This window comes from Festucalex cinctus, chromosome 20 (genome assembly GCF_051991245.1).
Source record: "Festucalex cinctus isolate MCC-2025b chromosome 20, RoL_Fcin_1.0, whole genome shotgun sequence".
NCBI lineage: Eukaryota > Metazoa > Chordata > Actinopteri > Syngnathiformes > Syngnathidae > Festucalex > Festucalex cinctus.
Window position 1 is genome coordinate 13,651,809 of NC_135430.1, and position 18,399 is coordinate 13,670,207.

At 39.0% G+C, this 18,399-nt stretch overlaps 2 protein-coding genes across 4 annotated transcripts; both read left to right on the forward strand.

Moving 5' to 3' along the window:
- The first annotated feature begins 189 nt into the window (after positions 1-189).
- On the forward strand, positions 190-5,467 carry cpb1 (carboxypeptidase B1 (tissue)). The gene is made up of 11 exons (XM_077509696.1): positions 190-254; positions 683-758; positions 826-950; positions 1,410-1,509; positions 1,590-1,691; positions 1,789-1,893; positions 1,958-2,068; positions 2,151-2,241; positions 3,382-3,584; positions 4,060-4,144; positions 5,110-5,467. Exons 1-11 carry the CDS (start codon positions 190-192, stop codon positions 5,295-5,297), a joined length of 1,251 nt encoding a protein of 416 aa, XP_077365822.1. The 3' UTR covers positions 5,298-5,467.
- A 1,220-nt stretch (positions 5,468-6,687) lies between these two features.
- On the forward strand, positions 6,688-17,730 carry gyg1b (glycogenin 1b). Of its 3 annotated transcripts, none has more exons than XM_077509701.1 (8): positions 6,688-7,000; positions 8,503-8,638; positions 8,708-8,882; positions 8,971-9,133; positions 14,447-14,573; positions 16,339-16,542; positions 16,638-16,707; positions 16,854-17,730. In XM_077509701.1, exons 2-8 carry the CDS (start codon positions 8,553-8,555, stop codon positions 17,031-17,033), a joined length of 1,005 nt encoding a protein of 334 aa, XP_077365827.1. In that variant the 5' UTR covers positions 6,688-7,000; positions 8,503-8,552; the 3' UTR covers positions 17,034-17,730. The 3 variants fall into 3 exon arrangements, with proteins under 3 accessions (XP_077365827.1, XP_077365826.1, XP_077365828.1); XM_077509700.1 differs by having other exon boundaries at positions 6,689-6,893; XM_077509702.1 differs by lacking the exon at positions 16,638-16,707 and having other exon boundaries at positions 6,690-6,893; positions 16,339-16,543.
- Positions 17,731-18,399: the final 669 nt, after the last annotated feature.

Here is an 18,399-nt window from a genome sequence, read left to right on the forward strand (position 1 = left end):
CTTTTTGACTTCCTAGGTTGATAATGAAATATGTCAACATTCCTAAAAAAATTTCACCTTGCAAGTTTAAACCTCTGTGCTCTATTAATGATTGACTTCAGCATGCCAGAACCGATTGCGATTGTCGTGGGCGGTGCAGCCCGCGTTTATAAGAGTCATCCAGATGCCACATCAACCCCACTCGCCAACATGAGGACCCTCCTGCTTCTCGGACTTGTCGCCGTCGCCTTGGCCGACGTCACGCGCTTCGACGGGTAACATTTTCCAATCTTACGACGCAAAGACAATTCCATTTTTCTTTTCGCGGGTACGATACGAGCCACGCTGAGCAAATGATAGTTTTTTGCTTCTGCCGCATACTGTGACAAGTGCCTGAGATCCATCATGGTGGCGCAGGCTTCTGATCCAGTTCAATTAGCCTCCCATCAACTCAAGAGTGTTGCAATTTTCCGTGAAAGTTGTCATCTTAGAGAGATTTTTGTACCCCCACGGTGACACAGTTGATCTGTTTTCGTTCAACTCCACTGCCATCATACTGAGAGATGTTTCTTGTATTTCGCCATCAATACCAATCAAAACTGAGAATGAGGATATGCGGAAAGGCAGAATTTGTATTGGCGTGCAAGTGGTTCGCACATCTGGCCCACAGTCCAATTAACTAACCAATTTTCTCAACCCCAAGTGAACAAGTGTTGCGTCTGAAGCCGGCGTTCGACGAACATGTGACCCTCATTAAGGATCTGGCGGAGAGCGTCGAGGTATACTTCGAACGTACATACCTTCACGAGGTCGGCGTATAGCTCACCGCGTTTGTCTTCTCGACAGCTGGACTTCTGGAGCCCCGAGAGCGCCGAGCTGGTGACCATCGACATCGACGTGGACGTCCACGTGCCCGCCTTGTACCAGGACATGGTGGTCGCCATGCTGCTGCAGAGTAACATGGAATACGAGTAAGTTAGACACCAGGCAAAAACGTGAGAGTGCATTGCCTGAAAAAATGAATGATGAATTTTATTTCTATTTAGGCCTATGTGTAATTCTTTTTTTTCTGTAATTTAACAATTGGGTCTATATTTGTTTTATACACATGGCCCCAAATTTGAGCACAATATGACACGTGAGGTATTAAGTGAAAAATACATGTGGAGGCCTTTCTTATTTCGAAAATCCTTGATTTTATAAAGAACAACCACTGATTTTGCCAATTTTACGTTTCATATTAGTTTATTATCAATGATCACGACCCCCCAAAAAATTGCTTCAGTGACTTGTTCAGTTTTTACAATTGATTCATAATGTCTGAGAAACATCCCTCGCTTTATTATGATTTGCGCTCCTGCTGCATTATGTCACATATTTTGAAGCCTTTGATCAGAAGAGAGGAAAAAAAATGTTGAATGTTCCAATAGAATTCTGATCGACGACCTGCAGGCCGCTGTTGAGGACCAGGCCGACAACAAGGCGTCACCCAGAACCCACAGCTACACCAAGTACAACAGCTGGGACAAGGTACGAGAATGCTTCACACTCAGAAATAGGAGTCGAACGAGGAATGCATTTTTATTTTTGATGCACTGTTTTGGTTTTAGGTCCAGTCATGGATTGCATCCATTTCCTCTTCAAACCCGAGTCTGATCAGCCAACAGGTGATTGGGAAAACCTACGAGGGACGCACCATGACTCTCCTCAAGGTATCCACTAGTGAGACTTTTCAAAAAAAACAAAAACAAAAAAAAAAGATCCCGATTTATGAACATGATTGCATCTGAAATGTGTTCCTCATCGCAGCTCGGCAAGAAATCCAGCGTCAACAAGCCTGCCATCTTCATGGACTGCGGCATCCACGCCAGAGAGTGGATCTCCCCCGCTTTCTGCCAATGGTTTGTCAAGGAGGTACGAGCCCAACAACACAATTTTAAAACGAGGGCTGTTTTCCAAAACATTTATGCATCGTCAGGCCCTGACCACCTATGGCAAAGATTCCCAGATGACCAGCCTGCTCAACCAGATGGACGTCTACGTCCTTCCGGTCTTCAACATTGACGGCTATGACTACACCCACAAGGGCGTAAGTTACTAACTATGCCGCAACGCGGTGAGGCTCGCGTGTAAACGCGTGACCGATTGTGTTTGCGCTGCGTGCTTTTTAGAATCGGATGTGGAGGAAAACTCGCTCCAGGAGGTCTGGATCCAGCTGCATTGGAGCTGACCCCAACAGGAATTGGAATGCTGGCTGGTGCAGTAAGTACGATGATATGATATTAAATAGAGGTGTCAGGCGATTAAAATTTTTAATTGTAATCGCATGACTTAAATAGATAACTCGAATTTTAGTTGTGATATAAAGTTACAATAAAATGTACTTTTTTTTTTTCCCCTAAGTCACAAACTTGTTAATATAAAAAGCGGGAAAAAAATGTTAAACTAATAGAAATATGGCTGCATTGTTTAGTCACTGATACACCAATTTCTTAATTCATAAAATTGAGGTAAAATTAAAAAGATGTGATATTGACTTGTGTTGGTCATTTTTCTGCCACTAGATGGCATAATTTCATTTGTAAGACGGTGACAGCTCAGTGCATTTTCATATTAAGAACTATCTAAACTTTAACATAAAGTAACTTGGGAAATTCTGCACATTTATTAAATTGTAAAATACAACTTGACCCCCGAATCCATAAATATATGCATTATTATTAGAACTGTCAAACCATTATATTTTTAAATCAGATTAATCACATCTTATAATTTTGATTAATCATGATTAATCGTTTCATTAAAAAGCCTTTTTATCAACATTTTTTTTGCCCGCCAAATTTAAATTGTGTTAATTTTTTTCGACATTTAATGTTATGAGGACATCTTAAAAAAAAAATTATCCACTGCACACACTCATCCCCAGTAGTTTCACATAATACAAATATTCTGAATGTCGTACGCAGACATTTATTAAATGTTTTTCTTTAATGCATGTATTTATGTTTATTGTTCAAACACAACCTATGCTACCTTTAACGTAACCATCCGCTGTCAAGATAACGAATCATCTGCAGTCAAAATTAATAGTGTGATTAATCTGCATACATGATTAATTCCATTTTTTTTCAGATTAATTAATGCTATAACCTTGACAGCACAAATTATTAAATTTATTACTCTAAAAATTTTGATATGGACGTGTCTGTCGTAAGTAAGGGGCAGTCATTAACTGTGCATTAAAAAAGAATTTAGTGGCAATAAAGGAATTTTAAATTAATGCACTCATTTTGACAACCCAAATCTTAAATATCTTTGTCATATGTACGTACATATATCATAACTGTCTGCATTCACAGACAATTTCTAGGCTAAATACAATAATCAAGGTCTTCATTTCAGCCATCGGTGCCTCAAGCAGCCCCTGCAGCGACACCTTCTGCGGCTACAAACCCGAGTCTGAGATAGAGGTCAAGAATGTGGCCGACTTCATCCGCAGGAACAAGTCTGCCATCAAGGCCTACATCACCGTCCACTCCTACTCGCAGCTGTTGCTCTTCCCTTACTCCTACACCTACAGCCTGGCTGCGCACCACAGCGAGCTGGTCAGTCTGTCCTCGTAATCACACTTCCTTTATCTCCACCCCGTTTTGACTCTCAGATGCAAGGATCAAGTTAGTTAACACTCGCACCTCAGCTCTAGTGCTCACACGAGCTCATCTCGATGACACTTTAAAGGAGACGAAGAACAAAAGAAGTCTCGCAGATGACAAATTTCATTTCCCGAGCGTGCATTTCTTGCCTTGATTTCATTTCCTGCCGGGCGCTGCCGCAATTTCCGCAAAAATGTGTTGCATGTGCATATACACGTGTTATCATCTGGAATACGTTCATGGCTTCTTGTCAGTCTTTCAATTTTAACTTGTAAGCAATTCCAGTCATAAATTCAAGGGCATAAGTTTTCTTTTCTCGATTCGATTTACCAGTTCTTTTGCAAATACAGTACTTGTAGTACTTTTTTTTAATGGAGTTCCGCTCAAAACAAGATGACTAATGTCATTTTAATCCTCCATATTGCAGTTGAAGATTGCCCAGGGAGCTTCTGCTGCTCTTCGAAGTCTGTATGGAACCCGCTACACAAGTGGACCCGGTGCAACAACCATCTGTGAGTAAAATGTGGAAGCCTTGACAGTTTAGCTACTAGGGATGCAACGATAATAATATTGTGATATTGAGATATTAAAACTACCACAATACATCATCGTCGTCATGTCACAATATTAACAATGGGCTCAAACAGGTATGAAATCACAATGAAACATGATGAATCTGATGAAATGGAACGTTTTCAAGGATGACGTGAAATGATCAAAGCCGTTGTCACATAAAATCTAATTCACAGGGCGTCACTAAACAAAAAATATTAGTGTCAAAGTCACTGTTATGGAGAAAATGTATCTTTTCACAAAAAGCTTGTTTTCTTCCTTTCAATTTCCAATCAATGTCACTCAAATTTCAAATGGTGATTACTAAAGAATGAAATACGGTAGAAACTTACTTTTGTTTTTTGGATAACATTTGGCAGTCAAAGAGGTAAAAGCAGCACATCTGTTAAGAAAGTCAGGTTCATTTCCATTTGTGCAGTTCTAGCGCCCTCTGGTGGCTAGTTTTTTTTAAAGTGTAGTTTAATTTTCACAAGGCATGTTTTGGCCCTTCTATGTTTAAAATCCACGCTAATGGTCAGATGAAGGAGAACGTAATATGCTTGTTAAACGAATCAATATGTGGAGGAAATCAATGTATGCATACATTAGCTACTTTTGTTTAGTTTATCTGTTGTGCAAGGTGAGCGATCCATGACTAAATATATTGTGGCGCATCAAATGGACACATCAACAGTAACGGAAAGAGACTTTTACACACAGCAAGTTCTTGAATATTGCTCTGATGCTACCCCAAAAAGTTTAAAATTACACGTAAAGACTCTTCTGACATGCTCACATCCCAGGCTAAACTTAGCTTCTCCCCTGCATACAAAGGCCTTGTTGCAGTACTCCAACTGTTTAGCATCCCACAGGCAAATACGACATCTCTTTGGATGACCCCCCCCCCCCGCTTATGTACCCTCAGACCCCGCCGCCGGAGGCTCCGACGACTGGGCCTACGACCTGGGTGTGAAATACTCCTTCACCTTCGAGTTGCGTGACACCGGTCGTTACGGCTTCCTGCTGCCCGAGTCTCAGATCAAGCCCACGTGCGAGGAGACCATGCTGGCCGTCAAGTACATCGCTGCCTACGTGCAGAAGAACCTCTATTAAAAAAGGAGCGGGCTAACGCAGAAGCCGAGGACCCCCACCATTTGGCTCTCCAGCCTCCTGGCAACCTCTCCGCCATCTCCAGCCCCGTATCCATGGCAACGGTCACCACCCGCCATGTTTCCTCGCTGTGCTTGACAGAATGTCAAGATGAGTGCAAACAATAAAATCAATGATCCATCCCCACGTGCTGAATCAAAGCTTTATGCGGGTATGATAATAGAGTGTCTGCTGTTTTGTCTGATGGGAGGGGGAGAAAATGTAGAATAAAACACTAATGTATAGTGAGTAAAAACAATGGGCCCACTATACAGGCTCTACTGCATTCAATTTAAAAATATATTGACAATACTTAAACAAGTAGTATCCGTTTATTCAGAGTCAGTCCATGCATGGAGTGCTAAGAAAAAGTTTTATTTTATACATTTTTTTTTAAATTACACTACAAAACCAAACCAGGGTTGATGTACACAGTCATCACAGTCGGTGCTATGAGGCAAGGGAAAGCCCCCGCAAAAATCTTGAATTTTGAACACAAAATACTGCAACATTAACAATAAAGTGCCAAATAGCAAATGAAATCACTTCAATATATCAATTGAAAATGTACAAAAATGTTAACATTTAATAAAAATTGAAGTTAATGACAGGTAGAACAATCAAATGTTCAGTATAATTAACCCATGTATTAACCGATTGCCATTCATAAAACAGAATGTTTTAAATAAAAAGATACAGTACTCAAACTTCTCAAAGTGTGTTCAACTAAGCAGGCCCAAATTCACACTAGAGTAAATACATTGAGAAGGCATCATCATTTTCAGTATACGTTTTGTGAAATTGTTCATGATTTTCCGTGAGATTTTTCTTATGCCTATGCTACAGTATGTTCCTTGGCGAAAGCACAACAACAACAACAACAACAACAACAACAACAACAACAACAAAACTGGGAAACGCTCACTAATATATTGCTCACTGACCACAAGATGACGCTAGAGCATCACATATACTTATTATATTCATACTGAACAGAGTTGCTTAAAATTACATTGAGATGAACTCAAACCAGCATTAAGGTTTTAGTCAAGTTTCAAATTGGGGTTTCAAGTCCTGTTTGTTGACCTGGTTAAGACCCTAAAGGCAACACTGCCACTTTAGGAAAGAAGGCAGGAAAGAATGGAAAGACGCACGGAAACATCAGATGCTTCCATCCTTCTTCAAATTAATATCTCAGTCCAAAGCAAATATTATTGTGTATTATATAAAACTATGACTAGCTTAATAATGGATTATGTGTATGCACTGTGCGCACACTCCTCTTCACACACTAAGCTTGGCGATTGTGTGTGTGTATACTTGGAGCAAGTGCATGTTATGTGTGTTGACAGGACACAGCCCCCCTCAGTCACATGACGCTGACCACTGTCCCGTTGCTATAAATGCACCTCGGTATACTTTAGTCGCTCCTTTTCGTTTCTACGCCAAAGCTGCCTTGAGCGTGAGTGCGTGCGTGCGTGAGTGCGTGTGTGGTGGTGGTGGTCGCGACCACGAAGCTACGACGACGTAGCTTGGACTTTCTTCCTTCAGTCATGGCAGGTATGGGACGAAGGAACACGGCTTTTTCTCCAAATACCGCGATACTGCCCAAGGGGCGAGAACTGAGACTTGTAGCGTGGAAAAGGTTGTAAGATAAAACCATGGCGGTGAGTTGACGTGTTAAAATGTCAACGGAATGACGTAGCGCGAGTTTTACAGTACCTATTGTGAAAATGGCAGCGTGTCGTCACGTTAACGTCGAACTTTTGTGTGTGCACAGCTTTTAGCTAATCTTTTTTTCGGTTCATATAAGTACAGTATTTAGCTTGGCCTTCTGTAGGTAATGTGACGTCATCACTCGTGCTGTCATCACAACACGGCGTAGTGACGTCAAACTATTTATTAACGCTCATTATGCACTTTATTCTGCATAATTAACATATACAGCAACAAGTGACATTATTTTAACATCCATTCTCGAGTCCTCTGTCACTGTACAAAATTGATGACAAAACAGTAGTGATGTCATATAAATTATTATCCTCTCTCTTTTAACCTCATCTTTACGCAAAATAAGTGACAAAAATTCTATTAACTATTGTAATGTTATGTTGAGTTGTTGTTTGACGTAACTAATAACCCATGTTAGCGTGACAGTATTGTCTAGCGTTATATTGTCTTAGTGTATTGACTGCCAGGAGTTTTGACATTCTGTTTAATACTATATTTTTTTGTTAGCATGTTTGCTTGTGTTACTATAGATGACATAACATCTGGTCGCCATGGCTACTAAACACGGGTGACAACAGACATATGGCCTACAGTCAGTCAATTTCAATTAGTAATGTTCAATTTAGCATAAACCCTCTTTTAATCCAATCTACGTGAACAAATATTTACAGCAACATTTTTGTGAATTACTGTATAATATATTTTTTTTATCTTAGCTTGTGTTGCTATATGATGACATCACTTACGTCAACCAAAACAGGTGCCGAATGTCCAGGTTAAGACAAGGGCCGTCCCTGGAAGAGAGGGAGGACACTGGTCAGCAGTATGAATTATTGATGCTTAGTATTGTCTGGTATTGTTTTACCCAGCATCAGCTGGTCCTAAGCCTGGATATAAAATGGGTGGGTTGCATCAGGAAAGGCATCTGGCATAAAAACTGCACCAAACAAATCATGCGCAATGACTTGGTTTGGCGCCCACTGATACGACAATCCGAAAGTAGTAACAACATAATACACTTATATATGGTAAACATGTCATAATCATAGTGTAAATGTCCATCTCTCTTTTTAAAGAAGATGGAAAAAAATGTATTTTAATGTCTTGCATTTAAATAAGTGGACTAAGTAAATCTTTTATATGTCAATTTATTGTTAATATTATTACAACTCAAGGGAAATGTTTTAAAAGTTGATGTCTCCTGTCAAGTTTGGCTGAGCACATGAATCTCAATAGCACCAATAGAAAAGGGGGTGTGGGAGAATGGAGGCCAAACTTTTTTCCTCATAGCCTGCAGCACCACATTTCAACATAAAGGTTTATTACTGTTGGCAAAAACAAAGTTGGTAGGATGTAGGGATTTACATCAACCCTAAATGTCACCCGTTGCTCTGGGAATTACCTAACCATTCAAATTGTGTCTCTTCCTCCACTACAGACCAAGCTTTTGTGACATTGGCTACCAATGACAGCTATGCGAAGGGAGCCATGGTTCTGGGCCAGTCCCTGCGCCGCCACAAAACCTCCAAAAAGCTGGCAGCCCTCATCGGGCCCCAGGTGTCGGAACCTTGCCAGTAAGGAAGCCACATTCCTGTCCAAACCAGCAGTCCGTGTTGTTTGTCTGACGCTCCCAAAACCGTCAGGTCCGTTCTGAGGAAGATCTTCGACGAGGTTCGACTGGTCGACGTGCTGGACAGCGGCGACGCGGCCCACCTGGCGCTGTTGAAGAGGCCCGAATTGGGCGTCACCTTCACGAAACTCCACTGCTGGACCCTCACACATTACTCTAAGTGCGTCTTCATGGATGCAGACACTCTGGTGAGACCACGAGGGCATGTCAAATAACCACGCTAAACACAAAATAGTGTGTGAGCGTGTTTTCCGCCTCCGTTTGTGCACGTCTCAGGTGCTTTCCAATATAGACGAGCTCTTTGACAGAGAAGAACTGTCAGCTGCCCCCGATCCTGGCTGGCCTGACTGCTTCAACTCGGGCGTGTTTGTTTTTCGTCCGTCTGTGGAGACTTATGACAAACTGCTTCAGTACTGCACAGAACACGGCAGCTTTGACGGTAAGCCAGCACGCACATCTTGTGCAAGAGGGAAATAACTTACTAGGTTGTTTATATTTTTGAATTTGAGAGGTTTTAAGTAGAAAAACAATGCATCTTTTTTTTTTTTTTTATGACAGCATGGACTGTCTATATGAAGCAGACATCAGACCACACTTGTTTCGGAACCTGAAGTTGACTATGTTCCAGAGACACACGGTCACCTTCAGAAATACTTTACTGGGGGGTCCTTGGTTTAGAAATAGCAAAGAAAAAGCAAAACGTACACCCAGAGTCAAGACATCCTGGATGAGGCCAGTTTAAACTCTGAATTATGCGACGCAAAGACATATTTTTCTTCAAATTCCAAACGGTGCGACCTCAGTGACTTTTGACTTTAGACGTTCCGCTCTACTTGGATGAATCTAAATCAGTCCGGGGGCAGCCGTACTCTGAAGCAATCCCCAGCTTACTAACTGCCTTTCTATAAATAGGACCATTATTGACAAATGGAACATCGTACAGCATTTAAATGATTCATAACACAAACACATTAGCAAAGCAGTTATTGGGCTTGAAACTTGTTTTGGCAACAATGGCTATTAGAAGAAAACAGGCTTAAATGAGTCAAGTGGAAAAAATTCTTTACAATAATATTTTTTGAGGCACACCCACTATTTAAACATGATATTTTGATAAATGTTGCGTTTGTGGTATATGAATTACATAGTATTCTGCCATTTGCTGTCGACTGAATGTGATATTACAACACTGATGTGCTCAGCTTGCAGTGATCAAACCCAGAAAACAGGTGAGCTGTGACGGTCGTTACCTTAGCCCTTAGGCACTATCATGTCATTTTCAGTTGACAGCAAGTGGTAGTTCAAGGCAAAATGATGGATAAAAATGGGTTAAAATCCGCAAAATGTAATTAATTTGATGTTTATATTTTAGGCCTGTTTGGTTCCCATTTCACTACCAAGCCACCGCAGAAAATATTAACTCATTTGCTCCCAAAAACGTATAAATATATTCTATTTTAAATATTACCAGTGTCCCAAAGACATATTTGGATGTTTGTTTGTTTGTTTTTTTATGCTAGAGCATACAGAAGGCTTTGATGCAGCCCCTGAACTAAAGAGAACGGTTGAAGTAATGGTAGTTATTACAAAAACGGCCAGCAGGTGGCAGCAGAGTATAAGAGATCAACCAGGGCCATGTTGCAACAAGCTCTTTTTGCCAGTGTTTTCAACAGGTTTGTGAATAATGATGAAACTTATATTCAAATGCTAATGGCTGCAAAATGGAACAAGATATAAAAGATTTTTAATCTTTCTTTTGGTAGGTTCTATGTTTTGATAGCAATAGAACACAATATTCTGTGGGCCTTGCAAAATCAGTCCAAATCCAGTAAAACAGCCGGGAGCGAGGGGGGTTGTTTCAGTGAAAATGGCTGCGAGTCAATGAGTTAAAAAGTAAATTTGTGACTATGGTAGTGTATTTGCGTTGGTTAGTGATAGACTAATGTGTTTTAGAGTAACAAATTTGGGTCATGTAACAACCATAGGAACAAAAGTGCATCATAATCCAAGGAGCCCCCTGTTGTTCTTTCCTTGAGTGACATGAAGTCATCGGTAACATGAAGCTAAAACAGCCCTGTTATCGTTTCTCTCCATGCAAGGCCTTTAACGGGCCTGCTGTCTCACAGACAAGGCTTCCCTTCAACTCACCATCAGTTGAAGTTATTCGCAGGTGCTTGCTGTACAGCCAATCTAGCGCTGGTGTACCATAAATGACTTGTGGATGTCAGTTTGGCCCCGGGTCAGCTGTCAGGTTTATTGCAGGGATCAGCACCTGGAAGCTGTATACCTTGCATCCACCGTCAGTGCACCAAAAAGTTCAAGCTGTTGTTTTGTGTGGGCTGAGGCATGAGTGGAAGCCGTTTTGACCTTTTAGTCAGGATGATACTTAAGCTATCCATCACGCTATACAGATTATGAATGATATTTTTAAAAAATAACGCAGATAGCGATGGAATCCGGTGCATCCTGTCCTTGCATGCCCGGCTCCAAATGGACATTGATATAAGACAATAAAATGGCAGGACACCAATCACTACATACCAGAAATCCACCTACTCACAACCGGTCTTGATAAAAGACTACAACAGAACTACAACACTACGTCATTCTATCACTCATTTGCAGAATATCCCATCAAATACTTTATGAAAAAAAAACACTTTAAATATTAAACTAATATAAAAACTGAATTTTGTACAGAAACCTACTCTGTAAGAATAAGTAACAAGCACAATATGAACCAAGCCGCTCCTTAAACTCTCTTCCACATTGCATTAAATGTAAGCCGAGTCAGCTGTGAGTGGGAATTAGTGGCCGGCCAGCCCTCCACTCTGGGACATCATGTACAGACTTAGAAAGGAACGTTAATGAAGAAAATAGTTCATCAGCCGTGCGCTTCAAGTTGACTGCAAATATCATCAAAGCAGCGCCGGTGCATTACCTGAATTATTTCCATCCCTTGAGGGATGATGTTATTTTGTTGGGAAGGAAAAAAAAAGAAGCGGTAAACTGCACTAGGTGTCATTGCCATAAACCAAATGAGGGATGAAACGATGCGCTTGAAACTTTTCTAAAGCAACGGAAGTCAATTAAGACGCCGGCGCTAACTACCTTCCGCGCTTGATGACTTACAAGCATTATTTGCAGAATATTTCACTACGGGATGTTGTATATCGCTACTATAATGGGGTAAGGGGCAATTAACAAAAGAAGACATTATAGCCATTATAATCTTTAAAAGTGTGTGACGCACCCCCCCTTGGCATTTAACAGATGCTTTGAGTGTAAATGTGTTTTTGTTTTTTATGAAGGAAAATGACTCATGAAACATCGTAGATGCAATTAAACCGTGAAGAATGGTAAAAACTAATCAAAAATCCAGGGTGCACCCACGCAGATGTTTTCACTTTAGGCTGATTGTTTGTCATTTTCAAGATGCGATAGACAAAAAGCCCTCCGATAAAGGCTCCGCACGCTACCTGCTAAGCAATGTTGCCCTCAGGAGTGGGTGGAAACTAACAAAACTTTGACGTTTAATCACTCACATGGACAGAAATGTAGCTTCGACGCTTTTACAGTATGTTGTTTGCCAATTCTGATATCAAGCAATCCAGTTGTTACATGTATTTTGTCCGGGGGGTCGTTGTCCCAACAGCATGAGATCCGTCATTGTCAAACCCCCATTTAAATAAATTTATGGCGAGCCCAAAGGAAGCAAGCCTCCCTATTTAAAGCAACACATTGATCTTTGATATTTGCAACGGTGAGGAAGAGGGCTGGGTGTCAACTGTAATGCTCATGTGACACATACTGTAAGCTCTGGACAGTAACTGTGAAAACTAGCAATATACACATAACTGCATATTCGAAAGTGATGTGCTCACGACCGCGTGCTTTAAGTTCACGGTGCATTTATGCAAGACAGCATAGTAAAAATAGGAATGTTCTTTTTATGTTCAGATGGCAGGGTCAAAATTACATAACTGAAATTGCTTTAATAATGTTCAGAAGAAACTCTTCTCTTCCTGGACAAAACAGTCGTTTGAATAATAAAATAAAAATAGCTTTTTTGGCTTATACTGTGCCAATATTAGGGTCCTGATTTGCACAGCAGCATAAAAACATATTTTTTGTAGAACAACAAGGCATGCTCAGGTTACTGTCATCTTTATTGTTTTTCATTTGAATGTCACTGTAAACCCGAACAAGTTCATAGAACTTTTTTTTTTTTTTTTTGGTAGAGATTACACCAAAAATTTGTGTTGTTCTTAAACTCATTCGCTCTCAGCCATTTTCACAGAAGCAATTCCTTCAAATTCCAATTCGCTGCCGGCTGTTTTACTGGATTTTGACTGATTTTGCAAGCCCCACAGAATATTGTGTTCTATTGCTATAAAAACATGGAGCCTATCAAAAGAAAGATTAAAGTCTATTCTTTCATCAGGAAACAAAGTGTATTTCTGTTTCTGTTTTGCAGCAATTAGCATTGGAATATAGCTAAGTTTAATCAATTTTCAAAAATATATTTAGAATTGTGAGTAACTGAGCTCTTTTCAACATGGCCTGGTTGAGCTCCTTTACTCTGCTGCCACCTGCTGGCCGTTTGTATAATAACTACAATTTCTGCAACTGCATCAAAGCCTTCTGCATGCTCTAGCATAAACAAAACAAAAAACAAAAAAAACAAACGTATAAATACGTCTTTGGGACACTTAAAAAACGTTTTTATAAGTTATTGGTAGCAAATGAGTTAAATGTTTAGAGTTGACATAAAATAAGTTTTTCATTTCTCAACTCTCAGTATGTGAAATATACTCAAAATTTTTAATTTCTCCTAACTCATAGTATGTGAAATATAAACTCAAATTTTTTAATGGTTTTAACTCATGTGAACTATAAACACAGTTTTAAATTTCTCTCATCTAATAGTATGTGAAATATAAACTCAGTTTTCTCAACTTATAGTAGATGAAATATAATGTTATGGTACACTCAATTTTTTTTTTTTTCCTCAACTCATAGTATGTGAAATATGAAGTCAAAATCTTTTATTTTCTTAACTCATAGTCGGTGAAATATAAACTTAGATTTTTTTTTATTTTTCTTCATCTCATATTGTGAAATATACACTTGTTTTTAAATTTCTCTCAACTAATAGTAGCTATGTGAAATATCAACTCAAAATTTTTAATTTGTCTTAACTCATAGTATGTGAAATACAAACAAAATTTTTAATTTCTCTGAACTCATAGTATGTGAAATATGAAAAAACTAATTACCAACATTTGTCTGTCACAGCTTTTTAAATTATGACTTAGTATGACGAGCGTGGCCTGGAAGTATTTTTCAAGCATATTATTTTTATTTATTTTTTTATTTTTTTTACATTTTACACCTAACCCAAAACAACAATTCATGCTCACTGTAGTCACAGAATGGAAATTGAACTCGCACTGCCTGAACCGAAGTCTTCACCGCTATATCATCAGTGACGACTCCAGACACCACATCACATTCACAACACGTCTCCATTACCTTCTTTACGTCCCAATTATTTTGAATATAATCTTAAAATATTTCTCATCAGCCACACAAAGCTCTCAACACTCCCATCCTGATCCCTAAGATCTAGATTATTTGTGGTTTTAATTTTAGTAGTCTTCACTGGAAGTGACCACATTCTACCAACCAATCAAAGTTGAAAGCATTTTTCCATGGCTGATGATGTTAAGCCAAACGGTTTGTGTTTCAGGGGGAGACCAGGGGGTTCTGAACGGCTTCTTCAGCGACTGGGCCACGGCCGACATCTCAAAACACCTCCCCTTCATCTACAACCTCAGCAGCATCGCCATTTATACGTACCTACCAGCCTTCAAGCAGTAAGTCTCACCCATTCGCTGACAAAAACATAGTGGAAAGAGGCGCGGGGCGCTAGGAAGATGTAAAACCGTACTACAGCAAAGAATCTGCGTAAGCTGTGACGACGCACAAGCAAGTCACGAGCTCTGGTAATCACATGCTGACACGGAGTTCAGAGCAAGATGAGGAGTGGGACGCCTGCAACGCCGGATAGGGTTTCCACCCCAACAGCTGATAGCAAATCCCCAAATAGAGCCGTTTATTTAAAGACCTTTTTATGTTTACCACTCAGCCAGGTCATTGTGCGTTCACTCTTTCTGTCCTTGCGGCCGTCAAATCCCCCCTTCAGACACAAACCTCATTGACAAGCTGGAGGTTTTGTTTTTCCTGGCGACTTGGCGGGAACGATGAGCATGTTTTCACCCGTCATAGCGGGGATGATGAATGTGTTTTTACCCGTGGCCACTTGTCAGTTTAGCAGAGCTCCGGCCAGTGATCATCCTGACAAGGCAAGGAAAATGTGCTCATACAACAGCGATGTACAACAGCTCCATATTGACTGACTCCACAAAATGTTGGTCATTTCAGTCGTACATTTGTAAGAAAAAAAATGTATATTTTAAAAAGTTTGCTAATTGAGATACAAATGCATATTTTTTAGAATACATAAGAAATATTTTCGGGATGAAAAGTTAAAGATGTAAGTTTGTAAATTACGCGAATAGTTTTTTTTTTTTTTTTCATACAAAAAGCTGCATACTTCAGATTTAAGTTGTAATAATGTGAGATTAAATGTCATAATATTAGGAGAATAAAGTAATTTGAGACAAAAGTTGTACTATTAGATTAAAGTCATATTTTAAAGATAAAGATATGGCAAAATATAACAAAAATATTTCGGGTTTTTTTTGGAAAAAAAAAAAGTCATATTCCTAAGCAACATCATATATTTTCAAGAATATTACATATTTTTTAGATTGAAGTTATATTACATGAATAAAAGTATAAAGTATTTGAGAAAACAGTAGTATAATTTAAATTATACATTTTTAGCAGAGCCATTTCAGAAAAAAATTGTGTACTTTCAATATCTTTTATTTTTTGTTAAAACTTTTTTTTTTTTTTATTAAACGTAGCAATATGACATTCATATCATGAGAAGGAACAAAAAATCTGACATTTGAGGAAAAATTTGTATATTTTTGATTTAAGAAAAAAAAAAAAAGAGAAAATTCCATACATTTGAGGAAAAATAAAGTAATGCAAATTAAGTAGTATTTGGCAGTCATTAATTTAAATTTAAAAAACATTTTAAAGCTTAAAGGGATACTTCACTTATTTAACCCATTATAGCAATAAAAAGTTAATATTTTGTCTGTAATTAATTTGATACTTTCATTATTTTTCACGTACAATTAATACTTAAAAAAAAAAAAAACAATTTTGCCACTTGTCGACTGAAAACGACATCACCTGTGCTCAGTGCTCAGGTAACGACAAATCACAGCTCACCTGTTTGCTAGGTTTGGTCATGTGACATTCACAAGCTGAGCTGTGATTGGTTACCTGAGCCCTTGTGATGTCATTTTCAGTCGGCAGCAAGTTGCATTTTCAGTTGAAAAATTGCAAAATGTGTTTTTAAAAGGTACTAACTGTACATGAAAAATAATGAAAATATCAAATTTAAAGTTTTAACGTTTGCTGGCCAAAAAATGTCTAAATAAGTAAAGTATCATATTACAAGTCGCCGTATACCATATTTGACATCACCGGGTCTCATTTCAGTTATGGCGTCAATGCCAAGGTGGTCCACTTCCTGGGGAAGTCCAAACCTTGGAGCCACGGCTCGGACGCCAAAACCAAACGTGTATCCGGCGGCGCGCACCCGTCCTTCCTTCTGGACTGGTGGGCCTTGTACTCCACCAGCGTGGTGCCTCTGCTGCAGGAGCAATACGGAGACCAGCCCTTCATCTCGGAATGCGTCGGGGAGGTAACTACACCGTCTACATTTTTGGATTACGATGTGCTTTTTTTTTAAAAAGTCATGACAGATGATGTAAATATGATTGTTGTTATGTATTTCTGGTGGTGGACGATGTCCCTGTCTTTCCCGTAAAGTTCCCCTACAGTGACAATACTTTTGGGAGCGCACAGGTATGGAAGAAGCTCGACGCAAGCTTGTTGGCTTGGCTGCGACTTCACACAAGAGCTTCTGCGGCATTCATTTACGCTGATTACTTTTTTTTTTTAACGCACTATTTTAGTTTGGACTAATGAGTTGTTTTCGCCGGTTTCCTCAGGCCATGGAGAGCCTGGCGTCCGCAGCCGCAGCGGTGCACCTGTCTCCGCCGCAGCAGCAGCAACAGCAGCAGCCGTCTTCCGAGGAGCGCAAGCAGAAATGGGAGCAAGGCCAGGCGGACTACATGGGAACGGACTCCTTTGACAATATCAAGAGGAAGCTCGACACGTTCCTCAAATGAGGAGGGGGAGTGGAGGGATGCACTTACAGATATATCTAGTACAGGTACACCTCAAATCAGTCGAATATGGTAGAAAGAGTTAATTTATTTCATTAGTTGGATTCAAAAAGTGAAACTTGTATATACAGTGAACATATTTTGTGCTTTGTCATCCTGTTGCCAAGGAAATATGCTGAAATCATGGAATTGTTCACTCCATCTGTAATAAACCAGTTTCACTTTTTTTCAATCAAACAACTTGAATATATCTACCATATTGTAACTAGTTGAGATGCACATGTTTCAATATCATCCCACCAGCCTTACCCCGCCACTCTCCAAAGATCGCAGAGTTAAATGGTTTTTGTTTTGCCATAATTATGTTTTGCTTGCTCTACATGCTGCCATAGGTTATTGCATCGAAAGGTGATTACGAAAGCCTTTCCTCCTAAACGTTTTGCACACAACATATGCAAGATTTACCTGTACATTTTCATTTTTGCCTTTTTATTTAAAAAAAATAATAATGAGTCAGCATTTTCACAAGTTCTGTTGAACGAAATGGATCAAATGTTTACAGCACTTCTGGAAGCCTCGTGAGCATAGGCGTGCTATGCTGTAAATTTTGACATTTTACTTGACCAGGATGTGTGACAATATCTTTCATCCGGAAGTATTAATTCAAAAAATATATAAAAATAACTTTTTGAAATTGAAATTTGCTTGCTCAAGTGTGTTTATTTTAATAATATCCACTGTGATGAATTACTTGGAGTAGTTATTGTGAATGAAAACTTATACTTGGAAATGTTTGACATGATTTGTATACCAGCAGGTGAACACACCATCATTATCATTGTACGTTTATAGTTTACCGTATGCTTGTATTATTTTAACACATCTGTATGGCTTCTGATATTAGCACTTACCTGTTATTTTTGCTTATTATTGTTCATACTAGTCATAAACCACATTTTAAGAAAAATCAGAAAAAAAGTGGCACATTTTCCATGATTGAGACTGTAATATCTGAATATGATGGATATTTTCATGAAACAAGGTCACGGTTGAGATTGTTTTTATTAAGTCATTTTTTCAGATTAATCTTGTCAATAAGATTTAAGTTTTACTACTACAAGAATGTAGTTAATATTTTCAAGATAAAGTAGGCCTATATACTTTGTCTTCCATATTAAAGTCCTAATCTAAAAGTATACTGTCAATAATATATATATAAAAATAAAAAAATAAAAAAACTACATTATCGTACAGTTAAAATAGCTACACAGTAATTAGCTAGCTAATTACTACAGTAGCTAGCTAATTACTGGAAATTAAGAACCCGAAAAAGTCAAGTCAGTATGTAATGTAGATTTTTGTATGACTT